Below are 20326 nucleotides of genomic sequence, written 5' to 3'. Positions count from 1 at the left end.
CTGCGGTCCAAGAAGGCTAAGTACCATAACACAAGCTTGGCTAGAGGTGGAGCGGGCATATGTGAATTTGAATTCTGTTCTTCTAAAGGGAACACCCTTCCTCTTCTTCCAAACTCCACTGGCTTCTTTTCTTCATATTCTATCTACAGTGATCTCTGAACACCGTACGTTCTTAAGACAGTTATCTCAGATCTCCTTAAACAAAGCACACACCCTAGAAGGCACATAAAACCCGGTGGGCTAATTGGCACCATCAGTATTATCCTGTGGTCTGAGAGAAGCCTGAAGTAGAAAGATAATGTTTACTGATCTGTATTAGGAGATCCTTGGGCTTAGATAAAGACTTATTTTTTTGACTATTAGGATTTTTGTGATTTTGCTGTGTCAACCGATGTGCTGCTTCTTATCCACTAATAAACTGATGTAGCTAAAAAAGGAAAAATGAATCAAGATGATGAGTATGCTCTGGGAAGCTTAATATCAGGGTGTATACTACTGTGACATCAGCCTCAGCCCACACTGAAAATGTGCAGCCTGTAGCTCAGTGCAATCTTGTTTATGCTGAGGCTCCCACCAACCACACGCATCGTAAAAGTCTTCTTGAATAATTGCATCATTCACTGATAAGCTATCCTCATGAATTAATACCATGACCAAGTCTTAGGCAGGCTGTTGGCACTGAAGCAATATCTACTATCAACATAGGTTTTTTCCCTTAATAGACATGTCCCAGCATGCTATTGACATAGTGCTTGTTTTATGATCTTCATCCTCAGTGAAAATGCACTGTCCTTAAACTGAATACAGTTCATCTTTCAGGCTTGTAGCTTTTCCCTTCTGTCCTTTTGCCATGAAATGATTGCATTTGAATCACGACTGATCTCATGTTGTTGATGAAATGAGATCTACGTGGTGACTACCCATGGCAGAGATTGAGAGTGTTGTCTAGGAATGGCAGGTTTATGAGGGAATTTTCTTATTGACCCATGCATGTGTGTGAAAGTTAACAAATATAGGGTAAAATTTCATAGAACCCGAGACTTGCTAATGTCTGCAAATATTTCACCATTAAGCTGTTTCTCACACATGGATGGTGAAAGCTTACTTTGTTCAAATGAATCTTTGTGGCGTTTTCTTCAGTTCTAATGGCTCTCTGTTGATTCTTCTGACTCATGTGTTTTCCCCTGCCGTTTCCATATATGGCCGATCCTGAGACTCCCGGTGCTTGCCTTCAGCTCCGGTAGGTGAGTGAGCAAACTTCCCGGCCAGCGTCAGGTAGACTTTGAACCAGTTTTACTTTGCAGTGGGGCAGGGCACTGCCACAGCCAAATGTAGCCCCTGTTGGCTTTGACTGCTTTCCAGGCAGGCCCCTCCCTCTCCAGTCAAGCCTTTTCCTGGCCAGCTTCCGAAGGAGCTGCCAGAGGGGGCGGGCCCACGGCGTGGTGGTACCACTTCTGCTTCTCTGATGTTCTCATCTTACTCACTGAAGCCTGGTCTTAAGTTCGAGAGGGCTCAGGAACTCTCATCTTCTACATTTCTCATGCATCACATTCAACTTTCCAAGACGGGAAAATGACCTTATGTTGAGCAGAAATGGCAATCTGAAAGCCATTTTGTCTGCAGTAAGTGCCAAGGACTGAGGGAATTCTTAGACTCTGTGTATGTGAGGGCAGGTGACCCATGGCAGCACCCATGCACCAAAGGCAGTGATGGGCGCATCATCTGGCATCCTTTAGAGGAGCACTGATGACGGTTGTCACTTTGCTAGGGTTCCTTATTGTTCCTGGCAGTGGTGGTGGTAGAGAAATGCTACTGTTTTACTATTGCAGGCAGCCCAATATTCAATCAAACTAGGCCTAGAAAAACAAAGGAAAAAGAAGAGATATCAATAGATCATCTGAAAAAAAAACTTTGGTGTTTACATCTTATTTTTAAGATCTCAAGAATAAAGCCTCACAAAATAAACTTGATTCATATGTAATTAAACAAGGTTTTCAACAATTCTAGTTTGACATTCTAGTATGAAATTTTATTACTTAAAATAGGTTAATGCTATAGTTTAAAGCGTTTCATAAAATTATCCACCATTTTGGATTTAGCTAGGCCAGATCAAAAAATCAGTTGTTTAATAGAAATAATATGAAATTCATTTGAATACAGAATTTGCTGGCCTTCGTGTTTCTCTTTCTGACTATTTCAGAAGAGGTCTTTTTTCTTCTTTATTTCATTATTTCACCATTTTATGACATGTGTAACGTCAAGAAAACTCCTTGATTCCGCTGAGCCTCAGTTGGCTCCTCCCAACTTGGAGATTCTAACAGTTCCTACCATATAAGATTGTTGTGACAATTTGTGAGGATTAAATACCCAATATATTGTAAAGCACCAAGGAAAGCTTGCCACAGAATAAGTGCTCAATAAATGTTCGTTAAAGTAAAATAAAACTTTCCTTTTAGTTCATCACTAAATATTTTCAGATATTAAATTTCTGCCTTAGCACATTTGCCAAATGTTAGCACTTAGCCCAGTAGGTTTCGGGGTCATGCATATGTAGATCACACAGAAAGAAAGGAATGTTGTGACAGTTTCTGTTTACAGCGTTTTTCTAGCAAGACACATACCATTGTTATGTCACTTTGAATGATGTATGAATTGTGATTCTGTCCTTAGAATCCCGTTTTCTGGGTTTTTTTTTTCTTTTTTGCCATCAAATTGCCACAGGGGGGAGTATAAGTTCTTGAAAGAAGCAGAGAATACAGTTAAGGAATTTGATACCAATTATTATTATTATTAAGAATGCCCACATCTAAAACATCACAACAGATTATATTAACACCCATGAGAAAGTAGAAATATTTTATTAATAAATAGTAAATTAGGATTTGATAATCCAATAAATTGGATTTGATAATTTTGTGATAGTTGCAAGAACAATACCTAGAAAATGCCTCTGTGTGACATGGAGAGGTGAGTGTGTGTGTGTGTTTGTGTGTACACACATGGGCAATATTCGTGCTACAGGAGAGGGAAGAAAATTTAAGTTTCTAGTTTTTGCCATTAAAGTCGTGAAATAGAGAGAGGAAGAGAGAAAGAAAGTGAGGAAGAGCTAATATATATAAAATGAAGATGAGAATGGCGTGGGTACAGTAACGTGACACAGCCTCGCAATATGGATGGTAGGGATCCCATTGTGCACATATGGGGAAATTTAACCTTATGAAACTCAAGAGCTGGATAAGACAATTCCAAACCAGAGAGAACTGTACAAGTGGAGAATGAAATTTCCCTTTGAATAATACAATAGCGTTTGATAACTACAAAAACTGTGACCTAATTTTACAATACTAATAGCCAGAAACGTGGTTATTTCCTCTGTCTCTTTGGAGAAAGAGAGACACAACAAAAGTCCTAGGGAAGCGGAATAGAGAAATATAAAGGGTGGGCAGGTTGACTATGGCAGCAATGAGACCCACCCCAGTTGGGAGATGATCATCTTTGCAGACAGTTGGTCAACCTTCCTTCTATGTCTCTGCTTCTCCCAAAAAGTCCTCCTCCAGGGCCTCCTGATATGCCACAGCTGAGACCACCTTTCCCCTGCTCTTCCTCGCTTGCCCCCCTCTCCAGTTTGGTGCAATGTTCTGAAGAAAGCTGCCCTAAAGATTCTTATTCTGATGGGCTTTCTTTGGGTATCTCCTTACAGCACACTAACTGACTTTCTGACTCAAGGACTTTGTAGCTGGCTCATGCTCTTCCATTACAGCCCAGCTCCTGCCACCATGAGGGGTTACCCCAATATCCGCCAGAAAAACTATCCAAAGTTACTTCTCATTTCTTGCTGCCTCTTCCGTTAAGCCAACTAGGACTCGCTCCAAACCTTGCCATTACCTTGAACTGCTCCATCCTCTCGGGTCCTAAACCATCTGCCCTCTCCTGCTGTATCTCACTCACTTACCTTTTACATCACTTCTTTGACCTCATGGAGACCTGGATCTCTTGCCTCCTTCTTTTTCTTATGACCACATGGCTTTGCATGGCTTTGCTTCCTTCTCTGTCTATCATACCATGTTTTGTGTCAACAGTCTATTGTTAGTGCTTCTGGTATTCAGCCTCCCAACCTTTTTTCAAGCCAACTCCCTACCTTAGTTGTTCCTATGCTGCCTGCCATACGTTGTGGTCTCCAGTCTCAGCTGGGCCCTCAGTTCTGCTGTGTTGTGCTTTTAGTTGCTCTGGTCAGCTCTTTCCTACCTTCTCCTTGTGTTCCTTCCAAACCTCCCTGCTTCCCTCAAGGTTCCTCCCCTGTCCTCCACCTCTCAGGACAGCCGTCCTTCCTACACAAGACTGTCAGGCATGAACAACTCAGGCCTCCCTCCCCAGGGTTGATGGAGCCTCAGCCTCATATTCACTCTAGAGTAGAGCTATTTAAATTTAAATGAACCAAAATTTAAAATTCCATTCCTCTGAAAGGAATGGGCAAAAGGGGTTATAGTGGTACCTATGTATTGTGATTGGATAGAAAATTAGACTATTGGTGGTGAGCACAATGCAGCCTGTACAGAAACTGATATATAATAATGGGCACCTGAAATTATACAATGTTATAAACCAATATGACCTCAATAAAATAATTGAACAAAAAAAGATAGATTAACAAGAAAAAAAATTCAGTTTCTCAGTTGTACTAGTTGCATTTCAAGTGTTCAGTAGCCACGTGTGGCTAGCAGCTGCTGTACTGGATGGTGTGTAGAACCTTAACATCATTGCAGACAGTTTCATTGGATAGCGGTGGTTCAGACAGACTTCTACTTGTGCTTTTTTTTGTCTCCAGTGGAACCATGTTCTTTTCACATTCTCTTGTCTTTCGATTTCCTTTTCTCTAGTAGCTTCTTCTCAGCCTACAAAGATGTGCACATTTCCCTCAAATAAAAAAGAAAAATCCCCAAACAAAAGAAAACAACATTCTCTTTGTCCTACACATCCCTCTATATACTGCTTTCTTTTTACTCTGAAGCTCCTAAAACACACACGTACTCATGCACACAATGACACACACACAAATCGTCTGGATTTACCTTTGAGTTACCAGTCACTCCACTGCAATGAGGCTCTAGCATTGCAAATTGCCGCCAAATAACCTCTTTGTTGCCAAATCCAGTGGCTTCTTTTCAGTCCTTATATAACTTCATCTCTCTGTGGGCATTGTAGTTGAGTCCCATCCTCTCTCCATCTCTTTGATCATTTCCTTTGGTCTCCCTTGAAGTGTTATTTCCCTCTGCCTACTCCTTTGATGTTGGTGACCCACAGTTTTTCCCTGGTCCTCTTCTTACTTACATGTTGTTCAGCGGCCACATTGTTGATGGTTCACTGCTCTCTGGCTCTCGACCAGAAACTCTGTTCTGAGTTCATCTGTGCTGCGTGCGGGACCTTAGTCTGAATGTCCTACACAGATCTTAAAGTAAGCATATTCAAAACCAAGCTGATTCTCCCCACCCCCAAATCTGCTCCCTGTAACGTGTTCCCAGTCTTAGTGATTGGAACCACCATACCAACTCTATATTGAAGCCAGTACATTGTTCAATATTCTTTTTTCTCTTTCAACTCTTATACTTAATCAGTCATAAAGCTCTGTGGATTCCATCTTCTCATTATATCTTCCCAACACATCATGCCATCAGTCTCTTCTTTGAGAATCACTGCATTAGTTTTCCTGTTATTAACTGGTCTTTTGACCTACACTGTTTGCCCTCTGCAATGTATTCCCTCCAGAATTTATCAATGTGAAGTGCTTACTCACCTAACACCTTCGCTTAGTTTCCAATGCCTCCAAGATAAGGCCTTTTGTCTGGTTCTATTTTCTCCATTCTTATCTCTCACTACCCACCACCCCTGCCCTATCGCCTGTTTTCCAGTTCCTGATTTGCTCCAGTCAGTTTCAATAACTTACAGTTTTATCATGCTATTTCGTGCCTTTGTAACTTGCTCACGTTGCTTAGCCAGCACTCGGAGGAGCTGTAAGGTGCGTTTATACTCAATGAACTTTTGACGGTAGTAGGAGCTGATCGTGTGCATATACACTCACACATGGACATACTCAGTGGAACAAACATTTTATAGAAACGGTATTTATTGTTACTATATGTGATACCTTTGATATTTTAAAATCTATTCCATTCCATTTTAGCAAAATGCTGGTCTTAACCTCCAAGCTTATGTTACTGTCTAATTGAACTCACATATTGAGAATGAGATACACATATATGTGTGCGTTTGTGTATGTATGTATCTATCTGTCTGTCTAAGGATGGGCTACCTGAATAAGCAGTGGAGGGACATGGGAGATATTGGGGGGATGTGGGATGTGAGATTTGGGGATCCTGTGGGCATATTGGAACCACTAAGGGAGCACCTGTAGTTGCTGTGAGACCTCTGTGTGGAATCCAAGTGAAATCAGAGCTGAGACACAGAGAAAACCTGAGTTCTTGGTGCTAAATCAAGCTTATTGGTTTCATGAACAAATACGGCCCCCTTTTTTCTGTTGTTATGATTTCTGGATATTGCAGTACAAAATGTTCTAGCTGATACAGCCTTCACCAATGTGAGAGAGATATAGTTTTACTTTCCCATTTATATTTTCTAATGTGATTGCTTATAACATTTTCTAATGCTATCATAGTATTAGGACATAACAGTACTTTCCAGGCTTAAAGAAAAAAAATGTTTTAATAATGGAATACATAGAAAATGATAACATTTTAATGGCATTTTGGGGCAAGGCTTTCTAACAGTTCTAACATTTTGGAATTTTAAAGGTATAGAAATTCCTTTGGTTTAAAGATATCAAAGATCATAGGGGCGCTTACTGGCAAATTGCTACCTTTTTTTTAAGTTTCTAGGTAATTTAAGGTATTTCTTGGAAGTTGACTTCTGAGTATTTGTGAATAACCTCTCACACAGCATCAAGTACAAACAAATCCACCATTGAATGAATTTCTTATGTAAAATTTGGGAACTAGCTAAACTTTAAAATATTGTATATTTAGCTAGAATTGTATAATTACTAATGTCTTAGGAACTATGGTGATTTATACTATAGCATATTTGCATCAATTCACAGGAATTTAGTATTTATTGATTATGTAAATAAAATTTCTGAGGCTCATGTATTCATATCTGGTAAATGTATGTTTTCAGAATACTAGGGAATATAGTGTTTGTTTTATTCAAGCCATAATTTATTAAAGTAAATAATTCTCTAGAAAATTGAATAGTAACTCTAGTAGATGTTTAGGAAAAGTTGCTGATTAGTTGACTGGCTGAAATAATTTTGAAAATTAATGCAATTGTCAAAGTTACCTAACCTTAGACCAAAGAAGATCTTTGAGGGAAATTCTTCCAGACTAATAAATCTATGTGAATGCCCCAAATTAGAAGTGGATCAGTCATTGTTGTTTCCCTCTCGATGAGGCAAATAATTCACATATATTTTGAGCATTTGATATATTTCTAACATTGTTTTCAGCACAGGGGGATATTAAAAGATACCTAGTTCGTGTTTACAAGGAGGTTACAATCTATTGGCAGCAGCAAGTTATACATGACTAAGCGTTAAACTGATGATCCTCACAGTTGTGTGACGTGGGAACCACAGGACATTGAAAAGTCTAGAAGATTGGTGTGATGTAATATTTCATGACCCTGAACTTAGAACTTCTGAGGAACTGCGAGGCATGGATTCTGATAGAGCTGCATGCAATGAAGCCTGGCGCTCTCGCTCAAGTGTTGGTGGGTTGGTGGCAGGCCATTAAGTGTTTATGGAGGAGCACAGCAGTAACATTCCACAGTCAAGAGGAAGAAATAGCCAGTATGGAAAAACGTGGTGTGACTTTTTTATGGACATAAGCTGGGATAAAGGACAAGGAAGACAGGAACAGCACGAGCATTCCTGACCTTCGGAATGGCGTGAACAGTCTTGACTTTGCAAATGCTGCGGCATAGATGGAAGAGAACAGATGGGCTGTTTTGACCTCAGCCACCCTGGAGATGAATTGGAAAGATTAAGGAAGGGACTGCAGTGTAGGAACCAGAATCCTAATTTCTTTCTTTTTCTCTAATGTTGAATACCTCACTTTTATTTTTAGTCCTCTAGACTTTTAAAACATATATATTTTGCTTTATAATTTTCAGGGCTTGGAATGTTAACAAGACTTTCTGCAGACTTATACGGTAAAATTAAGACAGCCTCAAAACTAAGACTTAGTAATCCTGAAATTGTTGTTGGCCTCCATCTGTTTGTCCTCTTGCTTTAATACATAGTATCTATTATTTTTTCTCTCCACAATCTAAAAAGTGCCTGGCATCTGGAAAAAACACAAAGCGCAATAAATATTTGTTGAATTAAGGCATCTTTCTTGAGGGCAGATATTATATTTTTTCTTCTCTTTATGATTCACCATGACTCCTACGAGGCTGTTTTGTGCACAGTGGACATCCAATAACTATAAAGTATTGAAAATGTTTATATTGTTGCGGAGCAAGCATGACTACAGTGAATATTACTTGGCCAAGCTGTCTCACGAATTCATTCATTCAGTCAGTCAGTGATGGGTGCATTCATTGGACACTGTGCTAATGTGGGGGCGATTAATCTAACGGTGGTTGTAGCAGTATTTTCATGTCTTTGTGCCTTTGTACAGGCTGGCTGAATCTTACTCATGCTTCAACTCTCGGCTCACATGGCACTTTCTCCTTTGGCATTCCAGGCTGGGGTAGGTGCTTGTCCTTTCATAGTCTTTCTCTAACTGGGTGGTGACTTGCCTGTAGCCCTTTCGGCTGGAGCTCCACAGAGCAGAACTGAGTCATTCACCTCTGTATCCCTAGCACCAAGCCCAGTGCCTGGTTTACAGATGTCACTTGATGAAAGTTTGTCGAGTAAGTGTTTGTAGAACACATGGAATCTTTAATGATGGTGTTGTCAGATACCTGGCTTTGAACTGGCAATTTAACTTTTAAGTATTGAGCTCAGAAAACCAACTAAAAAAAAACCTAACAGAATTATAACTATTTGGAGACAAAAGATGAGTTAACAAGAAAGAAAACTTGAAAAGTCACAAAAATGTGATATAAATTATAAGGTGAAATGTATATTACCATTGATAAACTATTCATGTTGGGTGGCTATGTACACTTTTTATTCTGGCAAAGTTTTACTGTGCATCTAGTGTTTTTGTTGAAACAATGCAGGCATCCCTGTCAGTATGCACTGAGCCTGAGAACAGGGCAGCGGAGACCTTAGAGGTCATTCAGTCCAAATACTCTTAACCAAAGAAATAAAACCAGATTTCAGAGTGCACAAAGGCAGGCACAGTTCAGTGCTACAGTCTTGTCTGTGCCACAGTGGGCAGAGGAGCCCCTCTAACTCTGCCACCACCAGTCCTTCCACTACGTCATCCTGCTTTCCCAGGAACCACCCATGTGCAGTCCAGGAGACAGCTGTGGGGGGCTTGGTGGATGGTGGGTGATCTCCCTCTTCATGCACACAGCTTCCCTGTGGCCATCCAGGTGCTCTGAAGGAAGAGGGGAGTTGCCATGCTACAGGTCTCCCCACAATCTACAAAGATGACCCTCACATATATGGCTAATAACAGTAGTGGCTGCCATTCATTGAGGACTCTGCCAGACTGATTACGTAGGTTAACTCAGATCCTCACATCTCCATGCAAGTATGTAAAATTTCCTCCCTTTTTACACATAAGGAGAGTGGGGTTGGGGGAGACTCTGTAACAAGTCCATGTCACAGAACCAATAAGTGGCAAAGGCAGGTTTCCCACTAGGCATCTCTAACTCCCCAAATTCCATAGGTTTTTCCAGACACCACATCACCTTATAAAGGAAAGAGAATATAGTGACCTATCAATATTTGTTAGGTAATACCGTATATCAAGAAGAACAAAGCAGAATGCTTTCTGTAGAGTTTAAGTACTTACCTACCTGAATGTGTATGTGATTCTTCAGAAGAAAAAAAATCACCCTTTCATATAGATTTCATACCATTATAGTAAGTTAGAATCTCATGTAAATATGAAGCAGAATGACTGAATTCAGGAATTTTTAAATTTTTCTTTTTAGTAACCATTGCATCAGTAGAGCATGCATTTTTTGTTTACTTGTATAATAAGAAAACTACCAGTTTTTCCTAGAATTTGTTAATTCCTTGGAAGAAATGATAGAAGTTGTCTAATGTACACAATATTCTCCTTGAAGCCAGTGTAAATGCCTACCACATTATTTTTAGATTGAACTGGATTTTTTCTAAATTTAAAAAACCTAATTAAAATATAATTGTTAATGAAGGCATGATGTTTATTCAAAGTTTAATTTAATAAAAATTGTCTTCTTAAATTCCCAACTTAACACTCAAAAAATTTATTTTTGACCCTCTCAGAACCAAATAAGTAATGATTGTTATCTTTAAGTTAGAAATGGGGACTAATTAGTTTTAAAATATTTTTCAAAAACTTGGCAATGTTGTTTGTAACAAATACAATGGAATCTACTACCATGTCCTTATTTATTTGATTGTGAGTTTTTTCAGTCCACACCAGAACTTTTTGAGAATAAATAGAATTTCTATATTAGGTAAACATGATTTTTTACTTTCTATGAAGACATGTGCCTTTATTCAGTTGGAGGCTAGAGACAGCTCACGTATCTTGGGTTGGGTGATAGTAATGATTTCCTTCTGTCCTCAGAACGCTGTTTGGAAGATAAGTCAAAACAAATGCAAAATGAGGAAGAAGACTAGTTACTCTTAGCACAAGTGGATTTTTGTCTCACAAGGGGATTTGATGAAGTCTATTATTTTCCCCAGAAACGCCTCAGGCCCAGCTCCTACTTGTCTTTATTTTCCCCATATCTCTAGAGGAGAGCTTTGCACATTAGTGAGTATGAGTTGACTTGACTTGACTTTAGCTTGGCTGGATCAGGCTGATCTTTAGTCAACTGGTACCCTAAAGGTGTGGAGTTACAGCATTCCCTTCTGCTAACTGCTGTGTAGAACTATTTCCTTCTCCATATAACTCTTGGAAATTCTCTCAGATAGTCACGAAGGGTGTGAAGTGGCTGGGAATTAATGCAGGGTATTACAGACTCAATAAGCCACCCTTGTTAGATTTCTTGTCCCTTCACCTTGAATTAGAGTATCAGAAGCTATGCATAAATGTAAACTCTGAGCTTCACTACTCTTAAATTCTGCTGGATCATTTAGGTAAAGAGTTTGTCTTTCATGTGATGTGTTTACATATGGATGAAGGTGGTGCAGTCACTTTCACAGAGAGCTTTACAAAGTAGAGACTTCTACAGCTGTCTGAATGTTATGAAGGTGAGTGATTACTGTTATCAGGCAATCGAGAGAACCAACACTGGCGTTAGAAGATGAATGGGTAAAACAATATAGAGTCAGTGTTTTGTGGGTGTATATATAAAAAAAGGCCTAGAATATTAAACCAAAAGTAAACCAAACTGAAAATTCACTAAAATTGGTGGCTTTTTCCTTTTAATTTTATACTCATTTGATGTGTGAACTCATTCTTGATGCATATGTTTAACCAAAAATTTAAAAAACAAAGGAAAATTAAGGTCAAATTTCTACCTCTCCTCTCCACCCCCAAAGAAGGAAGTTAGCAGTATTTAACCCACACGTTTTAACTGGGTTGACCGCTTACAGCTGAGTTGACCTAAATGGTTATAAAAGTTCTACATAGAAGTGTTAGTAGAGATTGTTGATGGGCAAATCTTGACTGGAAGGAAAATGTAATTTGCACTTTGAATATACAACTAGGAAATTTAGGAACAAGAGTTTTCTGTTTAGCTTGTTGTGAAAATAACACCATGTCCTTTGGTTCCAGGTAGCAGGATGAAGAAACGACTGAAGGAACCTGACTTCCTACCATGAAAAAGGTCTGGTGTGAAAGAAAGGAATACCTGTGAAAAGTCAAACATCTCATCACATACAAACCAGATCTTCCCAGGTGGTATTTCCATTTGTAAACTAGATTTTCATTCGACATAAATATAGCAAACAATATGTGTGTTTAATTTCGGTTTCTTTTTTCTTGAAAACAAAGGCAAAGCCTCTGTCCACTAAGATGAGTAAACCTTAAGCAGTGTTTGCTAACTACCCTGTCTTCTAAATGTGGCCTCTCTAGGGTGTATTTAATGTGGTTCATTTTCAGGAAGTGGCAGAGGAATGAAGAGTCATTCAGGAAATATTGACAATTTTACTCGTATCTATAGGAAAAGTCTTGTGAAACAAAGGAAACCATTTTTTAAACTGTCTTTCTTAGAATAGTTTTTTTAGGCACAGTTTAGGACAGTGTAATAGAAATTAAAGCATGAATGTTATTTGCAGTTATTCCTTCAATAACAATAATTATCATACCGGTTTTGGTGATTAATACTACTACTGACGTGACTCCATAAAACCCATGTGGATTTTTATGTAGGTAAAATTAGAGTTGTTTTTTTCCCTCTTAAAGCTTGGACTATGTATTTAAAGACTTGTCCAAAGCCACATAGCCACTTAGTGGCAGAACTGGTGCTAAATGCAGATTTCCTGATTTTAGCTCTGTTGCCATTGTTTTTTTTTTTTTTCCTCATTACTTTAGCCTATTTTATTTAATTTACTGTGAGGAAATATGTTCTGAGGAAAATAAAAATAAATGGAAAAGAGTAAAATGAATTCTAACTTATGGCTGTTGTTTTTAGTAATTTTCAACATTCTGGTTTATTTCATTCCCAAGCTATTCATGTCCCGCAGTGGACATTGATGTGCGGCACTGTGGCATGGTGGTTCCGAGCATGGGCTCAGCAGTCAGACCACTTGGGTGAGGCTGCTGCTGCCCCTCAGTGAGTGTGAGAGCTTGTGTCTCAGCTGCCCCTCTGGAAAACAGGGGTGTAGTAAAATCTACTTTTGGGGGTTGTTGTGAGAATTCAAAGAAGTGTGGTTTATTTAAAGTGCTTAGGATAGTGTTGATGTATATAGTAAGTACCCACAAAATGTTAGAAATTATTTTACTTACTTTCATATTATCAAGGAAGATGAAAGATTTACTATCCCAAATTAAAATACAAAAAAAATTAGGGATCAAGTGGAAATTCACTTTCTGGAGAAGGGCTTCTCAGTGTTCCCATGACCTCTCTTGTAGGCATTGTTAGCTCATGATGTGAGCTCATTAAGGCCATTAAGTGAGAAACAGGAGAATAATGTTTTCAACTAGTAAAAACTTCATAAACCAGGTTAATTAGCAGCTTAGTTACTAAGTTAAATTATTTTCCTTTGAAACTTAGGCTTTATGTTAAAAAAAATTTGTTAAATAGACTAGGAAGTCCTTTTAGATGTGACATTAGCTCTCAGAAAATAAGCATTGTGATGAATTCTGGGTAAATGAATTTAAGACATGGATTCCATATTCATTAAGTATGGAAGTTTAAAAATTATGAAAGTCTTGGGAATGTGTCTTAGAAAATCCACCCAAAACTAAGCAACATGAAAGTAATTTCATTTTTGGTCCTGATTATAAAAGTTGACAGCTTCTTTCTTTTCTCATCTGGTTAAACAGGTATGTAGAATTAGAGACTTCTGGAGTTGGAAAAAATAATTAGGATCACGTGGTCTTAAAGTTTTTCAAATTTCTAACCATAGCACCTATTGAACAAATGTACCTTTCTACAGAAGATTCCGTGCAAAAGGAGCTCCTGTGGTTGTTGCACTTAAAGCAAAAACATTATCTTCTTGTGAATGATTTTTATTGAGTAGCTAATTTGGTCATTGCTGTGAGTCACAATTCCTATGGGCTGGAGGCCCCCTGATCTCTGATGGATGGCTAGGCCACTGATGAGGTTGAATAATGCTGAGGATGAGGGAGCTCTCTTGTAGTCTAATCCAGTGGAACCTGAGCTGGTGGTAGTGGATTGTAGATCTCTTGACAGAAATATATCTCTTTATGTAATTAGCGATGGCCAAGGTCTCTGTTTACTCTAACTAGTCAAAATTGATTTAAGCCTAGAGTATTTCCTCTCAGTGATTGGGCCTCATTCATTAGCCACGATGTAGACAAAATAAAAGACTCCCTTTGGCAGGGAAAATTGATTGAAGCCCCAGAGACCCATGCAACAAAGCCAAGCCTTACTTCAGGATTCCTTGCCTTCTTGAAGCCTTGTTCATATTAAAGTTCAGGATTCTGAGGGTTACCCAGCACCCCTGACACGAGTGCTCACCTAATTGTCTGCCACCCTGACACTGAGTTGTGCCTCTCCTTGTTTGCTACAGTCAGTCAGGTTGTGTTTATTGCCTGCTAGCATGGTAGGCTGCTCACCTCACAGTGAACCCTGCATAGCCTTATTTTACCATGTCAAGCTTGTTTACTGATCCGTGAACCTTATGGAGGGTGTCTGGTTGTCTTTTGATACCTGTATCAGGATCCATGCATCTGTGCTTGCTTTTGCCTGAAAACTCACCTCATTCTCTAAGCATTCTATGTGATAAAGTTTGTATTGAAGACTTCAGTTTCTGTGATGGAATCACCTGTAATGGACAAATCCTTCTGCAGTCAGTGACGATAAAGCTGGACAGAATATGTAAGACAATAGATTGAAGGCATTAGAGAGCAACCAACATAGTTACTAAGACATGAGGGGATTATGATCCTCGAGAGAAATGGAGCACATAAGCTGAGGTCAGATTCTCCCTGGCTTCTTCTATGACTGCATTTTCTAAATCACAGCACAAGTGAATGAAGTATAAGAAGAAAGTGGCATTGTTACTGGACTAGGGAGAAAGAAGTCAGAATTTGGGGCACAGTGGCTAGGACAAGAGGGGCAAATTTCTGGAGAGAACTAAACCATAGAAAAGTAGCCAAATATCTGCATGTAATTTGGGCCAAGTCATTTACCAACTAGTCTGCACATAAGCAGGGCAAAGAGTCCAAGAAACCCAGCACAAAAGAACATCTGGATGGTCAAATAGCTGATCTGGGATATTTGTAGCCACATGGTACTGGGGAGAGAGATAGGAACTCAAGTGCTCCCAAGGTAGAGGGGAATTGATAAACAACTCAGGCTTTCTATGGAGACCCTACCCTCTCTGTCAACCCTGGAGTAAGGACCTTACCCTAGGAAAGTTGAAATAGATAAGCCCTAACAGAGCTTTAAATCAAGCCTAGACAGGATCAAGTGATTCACCACAATTTTTTTTCTGAATGTCAGAAAAAACTTGAACTTTCTTTGAAGGAAGATATCAGTCAGAGCCTCCATAATATTCAAGATTCAGTAAAAATTTGCAAGGCATGCTATAAAAAGGAGAGAAATGACTAAAACCCAACAGAAAAAAGTCAATAAAACCCATAGATGATTTAGATATTGCAGATATCAGATAGGGACTTTAAGTTTATTAATATGATCGAGAAGGAGAAAATAGATGAAAAGATTACTTCAACTGAGAATTGGAATCTATATAAACTAATCAAATGTATATTCTTGAACTGAAAAATACAATACCTAACATTACGAACTTTGGATGTTTTGAACAGCTGGGTGAACACGTCAGCACACAGGACTAATGAACTAGAAGACAAGTCAGAATAAGCTAGGAGAGAATGGAAGACAGAATGGAGCATAAAAGACATGTGATACACAAACTGACTTCTCAACTCACTCTACTCCAGAAAGAGAGTTCATACTTAGGAGCTCTGCAAATAGCTTCTCTCCAGACTATTGGATGCTATTAGAAACATGCTTAGACACATCTAATACCGTTGCTCATTCAAAGCATTTGAGTTTTCAAGGAAACTTAGAGAACTGAGAGATACGTTTGTTAAGTTTAATTTTAGTGGAAAATTTGTTTCCTTTAAGTGATATCTTTGCCAAAATTTGACAGCTTCTGAAAAGAGAACAAAGTTAAAGATTCTGGGGAGTAGGAATAATCTGGATCAAGTTTTCTTCCTATAGGAAATAACACAATGTCATAAGAATGTATTACTATTTCCATGTTTTTGTTCTCTTTTACTCTTATTCTGGTTTTCATTTCACAACTGTTTGGATCAGTAGCAGATCCCTGCCCCCTTCACTTCCTCCTGTTTTCTTTGCTTCTCACTTTTGATCTGTCAGTGCTTGTACTCCTTGCCTTTTTACTATGTTAAAAGTCTATAAGGTTTTCCATTTCAGGAAAATTAAGCAGACAGCAGAATTTTTGATCCAAGTCTTTGTAATTTGCAGCATGAGAGCTGTTTCCCCAGCTGCAATGCACCTTTTATGAGTTTTAAACTATTTTTCTTGAGACTTAAGTACATTTCTTGTAGCCCCACCATGACACTGTTGGGGAAAAATAATATATTCTGACAGTAGTCTTATTGGTGCCTTAGAAACAGATAAAACCTTGGAAGGCAGATTTATCAAGATGTTAATGAAAAGTGGATAGTATATTTTATCAATTTCTTATTCACTGATTCTCAACTAAAAAATTAATCAAAAGCCAATGTTTGGTATCATAAAACCTTGGCTATTTAATGTATTTGGGAATGGCTTCTGATCTAGAAGTAATGTTGTGTTCCTTCTCTCCCCTTAGCCTTTTCACCCCACAGCCTCCCCCCAAATCCTTGATGGTAAAGAGGTTTCCCCTGGATACCCAATAACACATGACTCCAATTACAAATAAGTGATTGCGCCACACTCTTCCTAATGCCCATGATAACCCAGTTTCTGAGGGTAAGATTTTTTCTTGATTATAAAATGCTTTCACAGATGTTTTCTCATTTGACTTTTTCAAAAATTGTGTGAGGTACGAAGAGAGAGTAGTATTATTACCCTTATTTCACAATGAGGAGGCTGAGGGAGAGGAAGAAGTGACTCACCCAAGGCAATAGCTAGTAAGCATTAAAGCCTGGACTCAGGCCTTTGTTACTATTCAGTGTTGACATCCTTCCTTAGGAGGCTTGGGTGGACTGGTAGGTGGGTGCCAGAAGCAGTATGATTGAAATGCTTTCATAGTACAAAGCAAGACTGTGCCTACCTTAAACCCATGGTGAGAATAGACTACACTTTTGAATACTGTTCTAGTGCTAGTGGAAGAGAGATGTTTTACATTGCAGAAGACTTTTACAGTCTAAATCCCCGAATCTTGTGGGAAATGATAGAAGACAAAAGTTTTAGAAGTTTGTGCTAAAATTAAAAAAGAGGAAGTGAGTACCTCTAAGTGGTTTAATAAGCTCAGGAAAATGTTCTTGGGAATGTGAAATAATGGTTTGTCCAGATTAGATGGTGCCCTGAGTCAAAAAGGGCTTTGTAGATCCACAGTGATTTGAGCTGCTGACCAAAAGGATGCCATGCACTTAAGCATGCTCTGTATGAGTGCTCTTAGTGTCAAGGTCATGTTGGGAGACAATTCTCAGAACAGGTCTCCCATTTCTACATGTCTTGTGAGCAGAGGCACTAACTGACTATATTGCAGTCTATCATTTCAAGAATGTTTGTACGTGAGCAGCCTTGGAAGATGGAGATAGTGCCTCCCTCCAGAGCAAAGGGCAGGCATGCTTACTGTCCGGTATAAAAGATTCAGGTTCCCTAAGCTCAGGGTTCCTCTCCTATAATGTTTCCTGTATGTACTGATGTCACCTGACCCTCTCTGTGGTGCCCTCTGGGAATTGGCGCTCCAGGAACCAGTGCAAGAAAGTGTTGATATTCTGGCTACCACTACTGCTGAGAGTAATAAAGTCAATTGTCTTTGACCCAGGTGTGCCATGTCTTCTTCCAGCATCCTTAAAAGTATGACAGACTAAGTGTTTGCTTGCAAATAGGCTTCACAGTTCTGAGAGGTCACAAGGCTTCATCTCCCCTTGCCCAATCTCTGGTGTATTGCAAAACAACAACAACAACAAGAAAAACAAAGAGCGCAGGACATTTCGAGTCCATGCTTATTCAGTTTCCTGAGTCTTATGTACTTCTAGCAGGATAATTCTGGCATTTCACCATGAGCCAGTGTCTGTGGAAACTAGATAGGTGGCTGGTGAAAAGCAGTCAGCAAATAAGGACACTGCAAAGCATTTGGGGACTTTCAGATAATTCACTGCTCTTCCTCCACTGCTGACTTCCGTCTTTTTAAGACCAGCCTTTAGCAACCTGGGGTACAGGTCTTCAGTCTGAGGAGCTGCCTCTACTTTCCCATTTTATTGTTTAATACGGTTGGAAATTATCCTCACTTTCCTCACTGGGCTAGATTTTCATCCTCAGCTCAGTACTAGATTTCCATTTCTGAGTAAACCTGCAGTTCATTATTGGAGGATAATTCTTGCTAAGGTAATTGTGTTCTATCTCTTGATTTTTTATGATGATGAACAATAACACAGCAAACCATCTCTGATGAGATCTGTGCTCTTTTAATTTGGGGACATTTTCTTTAGCATTCTAGGTAAGTAGGGTCCAGTCATGGGTAAGAAAGTTCTCCAAGCTTGGGCTCTCCTTTTCAAAGGTTAATGAAATTTTCTAAGACTCCATGCGGCCCGGTGACTCTGATGTTCACTTCTGTACTGGACCCCTCTCTTTGTGCTAACTGTCCTCAGGGTTGGCACATTAGTTTGGTCCCATTAACTTAGGCTTCACTTATGCTTCCACAATTCTACTCTCTCCCTTCCAACCTCCCAGTAAGTCACCCCATTTCATTCTGGGAGCTGGTCAACCTACATACCTTGCAGAAGCTCCATAAATATTTGTAGAATGATTGAATGAAGGTACTGGGTCTCTTTTTGAGCTTTTTACCAGAGCTCTTGAATCTTATCAGGACCTCGATTTCCCCAATAAAAAATATGAGGAAAGAGGGATAATAATGCTACAAGTATTACAATAATATTAATCCTAATACCAACATTGGCTGAGTCCTTACTCTATGCCAGCCAGATACTGTGCCAAATGCTTTCCATATCTAGCCTCATTTTAATCCTCACAAAATTACTGTATGATTATCAATACTTTACAGATAAAAAATGGACACAGAGAGATTTTGTACTTTTCCCAACGTCACACTATGACAGTACTGAGATTCTTCTACTTTCTAAGAACCAGGAGTATCTGCTGCACATGTTATATAGTTAAAGAAGGAAATGGGACTTTTACTTTTGGGTGAGTCTGACTTAAATCAGCCGTAAAAACATCTTTATCCCAGGTGATAGATGAGTCATCAAGAAATACACTTGAAAGCTTAGAAGACCAGAGCCACGCCAGAAAACCTGACCTATGTCGAAAGCAAACCATAGGTGTTCTCATCCAGCTCCTCATTTACAGATCTCCCTCTCTTATCAGTTGGGTGATTAATTAATTTATTCTAAAAATATTTATTGAAACCTGACTTGGTACACGGCATGGTCCCTAAAGAATTCTGGCCAAGTGAAGAGAAATAACTTCCTTTAGGTGAAGGAGAGCTTACATAGTGGACCTGCTGAGGCCAGGAGTTGACCCCAGGGACTGGGAGGAAGAGAGAGCAGCTCTGAGGATGCGAGATACAGACTGACCACCCTTTCATTGCTTGTAAGTTGCTGAGCCCAGGGACCATCTGTGTCTTCACTGCTGCACCGTCTGTGCTGAGCATGCTGCCTGACACGGGAGTTGCTTCATAAATAAGGGCCAATTGAATTAAAGCAACAGCTCTCTTGGATAGTCTTTTTTGTTTTAATCATTTTCCTGGAATTTGACTTATTAAGTTGTTGACTGGAATAAAATGACATATTGGCTTATTACAAATGTTCAGATATTAAATTCAGCATGACTAAGTCTCAGTCTCTGCTCTTTCTTTTTCTTTAGCCAGGAAATAACCTTGTCATCCACCGCATCTTATATTCTTTAGTATTGTATTTTGGATCAGAGTAGTATTTCTGTTTTTTTTACCCTTGAGGTACAAAGAACAATTCCATAGAAAAACTGCTTACATATGACTAAACTGAAGAATGTAGACAGGTAGACGTAGTCTGCTAGATTAGGCCATATGAAATTGGTAAAACTTGAGAGTTTTGACCTTTAGGAGTTAAATTTAATGGATGATGCCTTCTCTTCTTCTTTTTTAAGTAAACAACTGAGATACCTATAAAAGAATAAGCATTTCTTCACAAACATTTCTATGGTACATGGCAGGATGGGTACTTAACTTCTGGCCATAGCAAAAGATATTTGCTTTGTTCCTTTGCCTTATCAAAATTCTTCCCATCTGGGTGGCCTGCATCACAAACTTTCTCTCCCAGCTCTGACTATTATCTGAGTGTGTGCTAGACGCTTTATTTCATTATGTGAGGCC

The 20326-nt window shown here is 39.1% G+C and overlaps 1 protein-coding gene across 3 annotated transcripts in view; it reads left to right on the top strand.

Annotated features, from left to right (window-relative positions):
• Positions 1-20326, top strand: part of LOC124247438 (ectonucleotide pyrophosphatase/phosphodiesterase family member 1) — a 194605-nt gene that overhangs the window by 115140 nt on the left and 59139 nt on the right. For 2 of the 3 annotated variants that reach the window (XR_006890727.1, XR_006890728.1), the window contains exon 26: positions 11901-12023. Coding sequence is in view for 1 of the 3 variants with exons in the window: in XM_046676699.1 (XP_046532655.1) it covers positions 11901-11912 (12 nt within the window). In the remaining 2 variants the exon portion in view is untranslated. Of the gene's footprint in view, positions 1-11900; positions 12655-20326 lie in introns of those variants that run through there. The other variant, XM_046676699.1, reaches the window with a different exon arrangement.

The sequence above is a fragment of the Equus quagga genome, chromosome 11 (genome assembly GCF_021613505.1).
Source record: "Equus quagga isolate Etosha38 chromosome 11, UCLA_HA_Equagga_1.0, whole genome shotgun sequence".
NCBI classification, from domain to species: domain Eukaryota; kingdom Metazoa; phylum Chordata; class Mammalia; order Perissodactyla; family Equidae; genus Equus; species Equus quagga.
The sequence above is the reverse complement of the archived record's forward strand: the minus strand, read 5'-3'. Positions and strand labels throughout refer to the sequence as shown.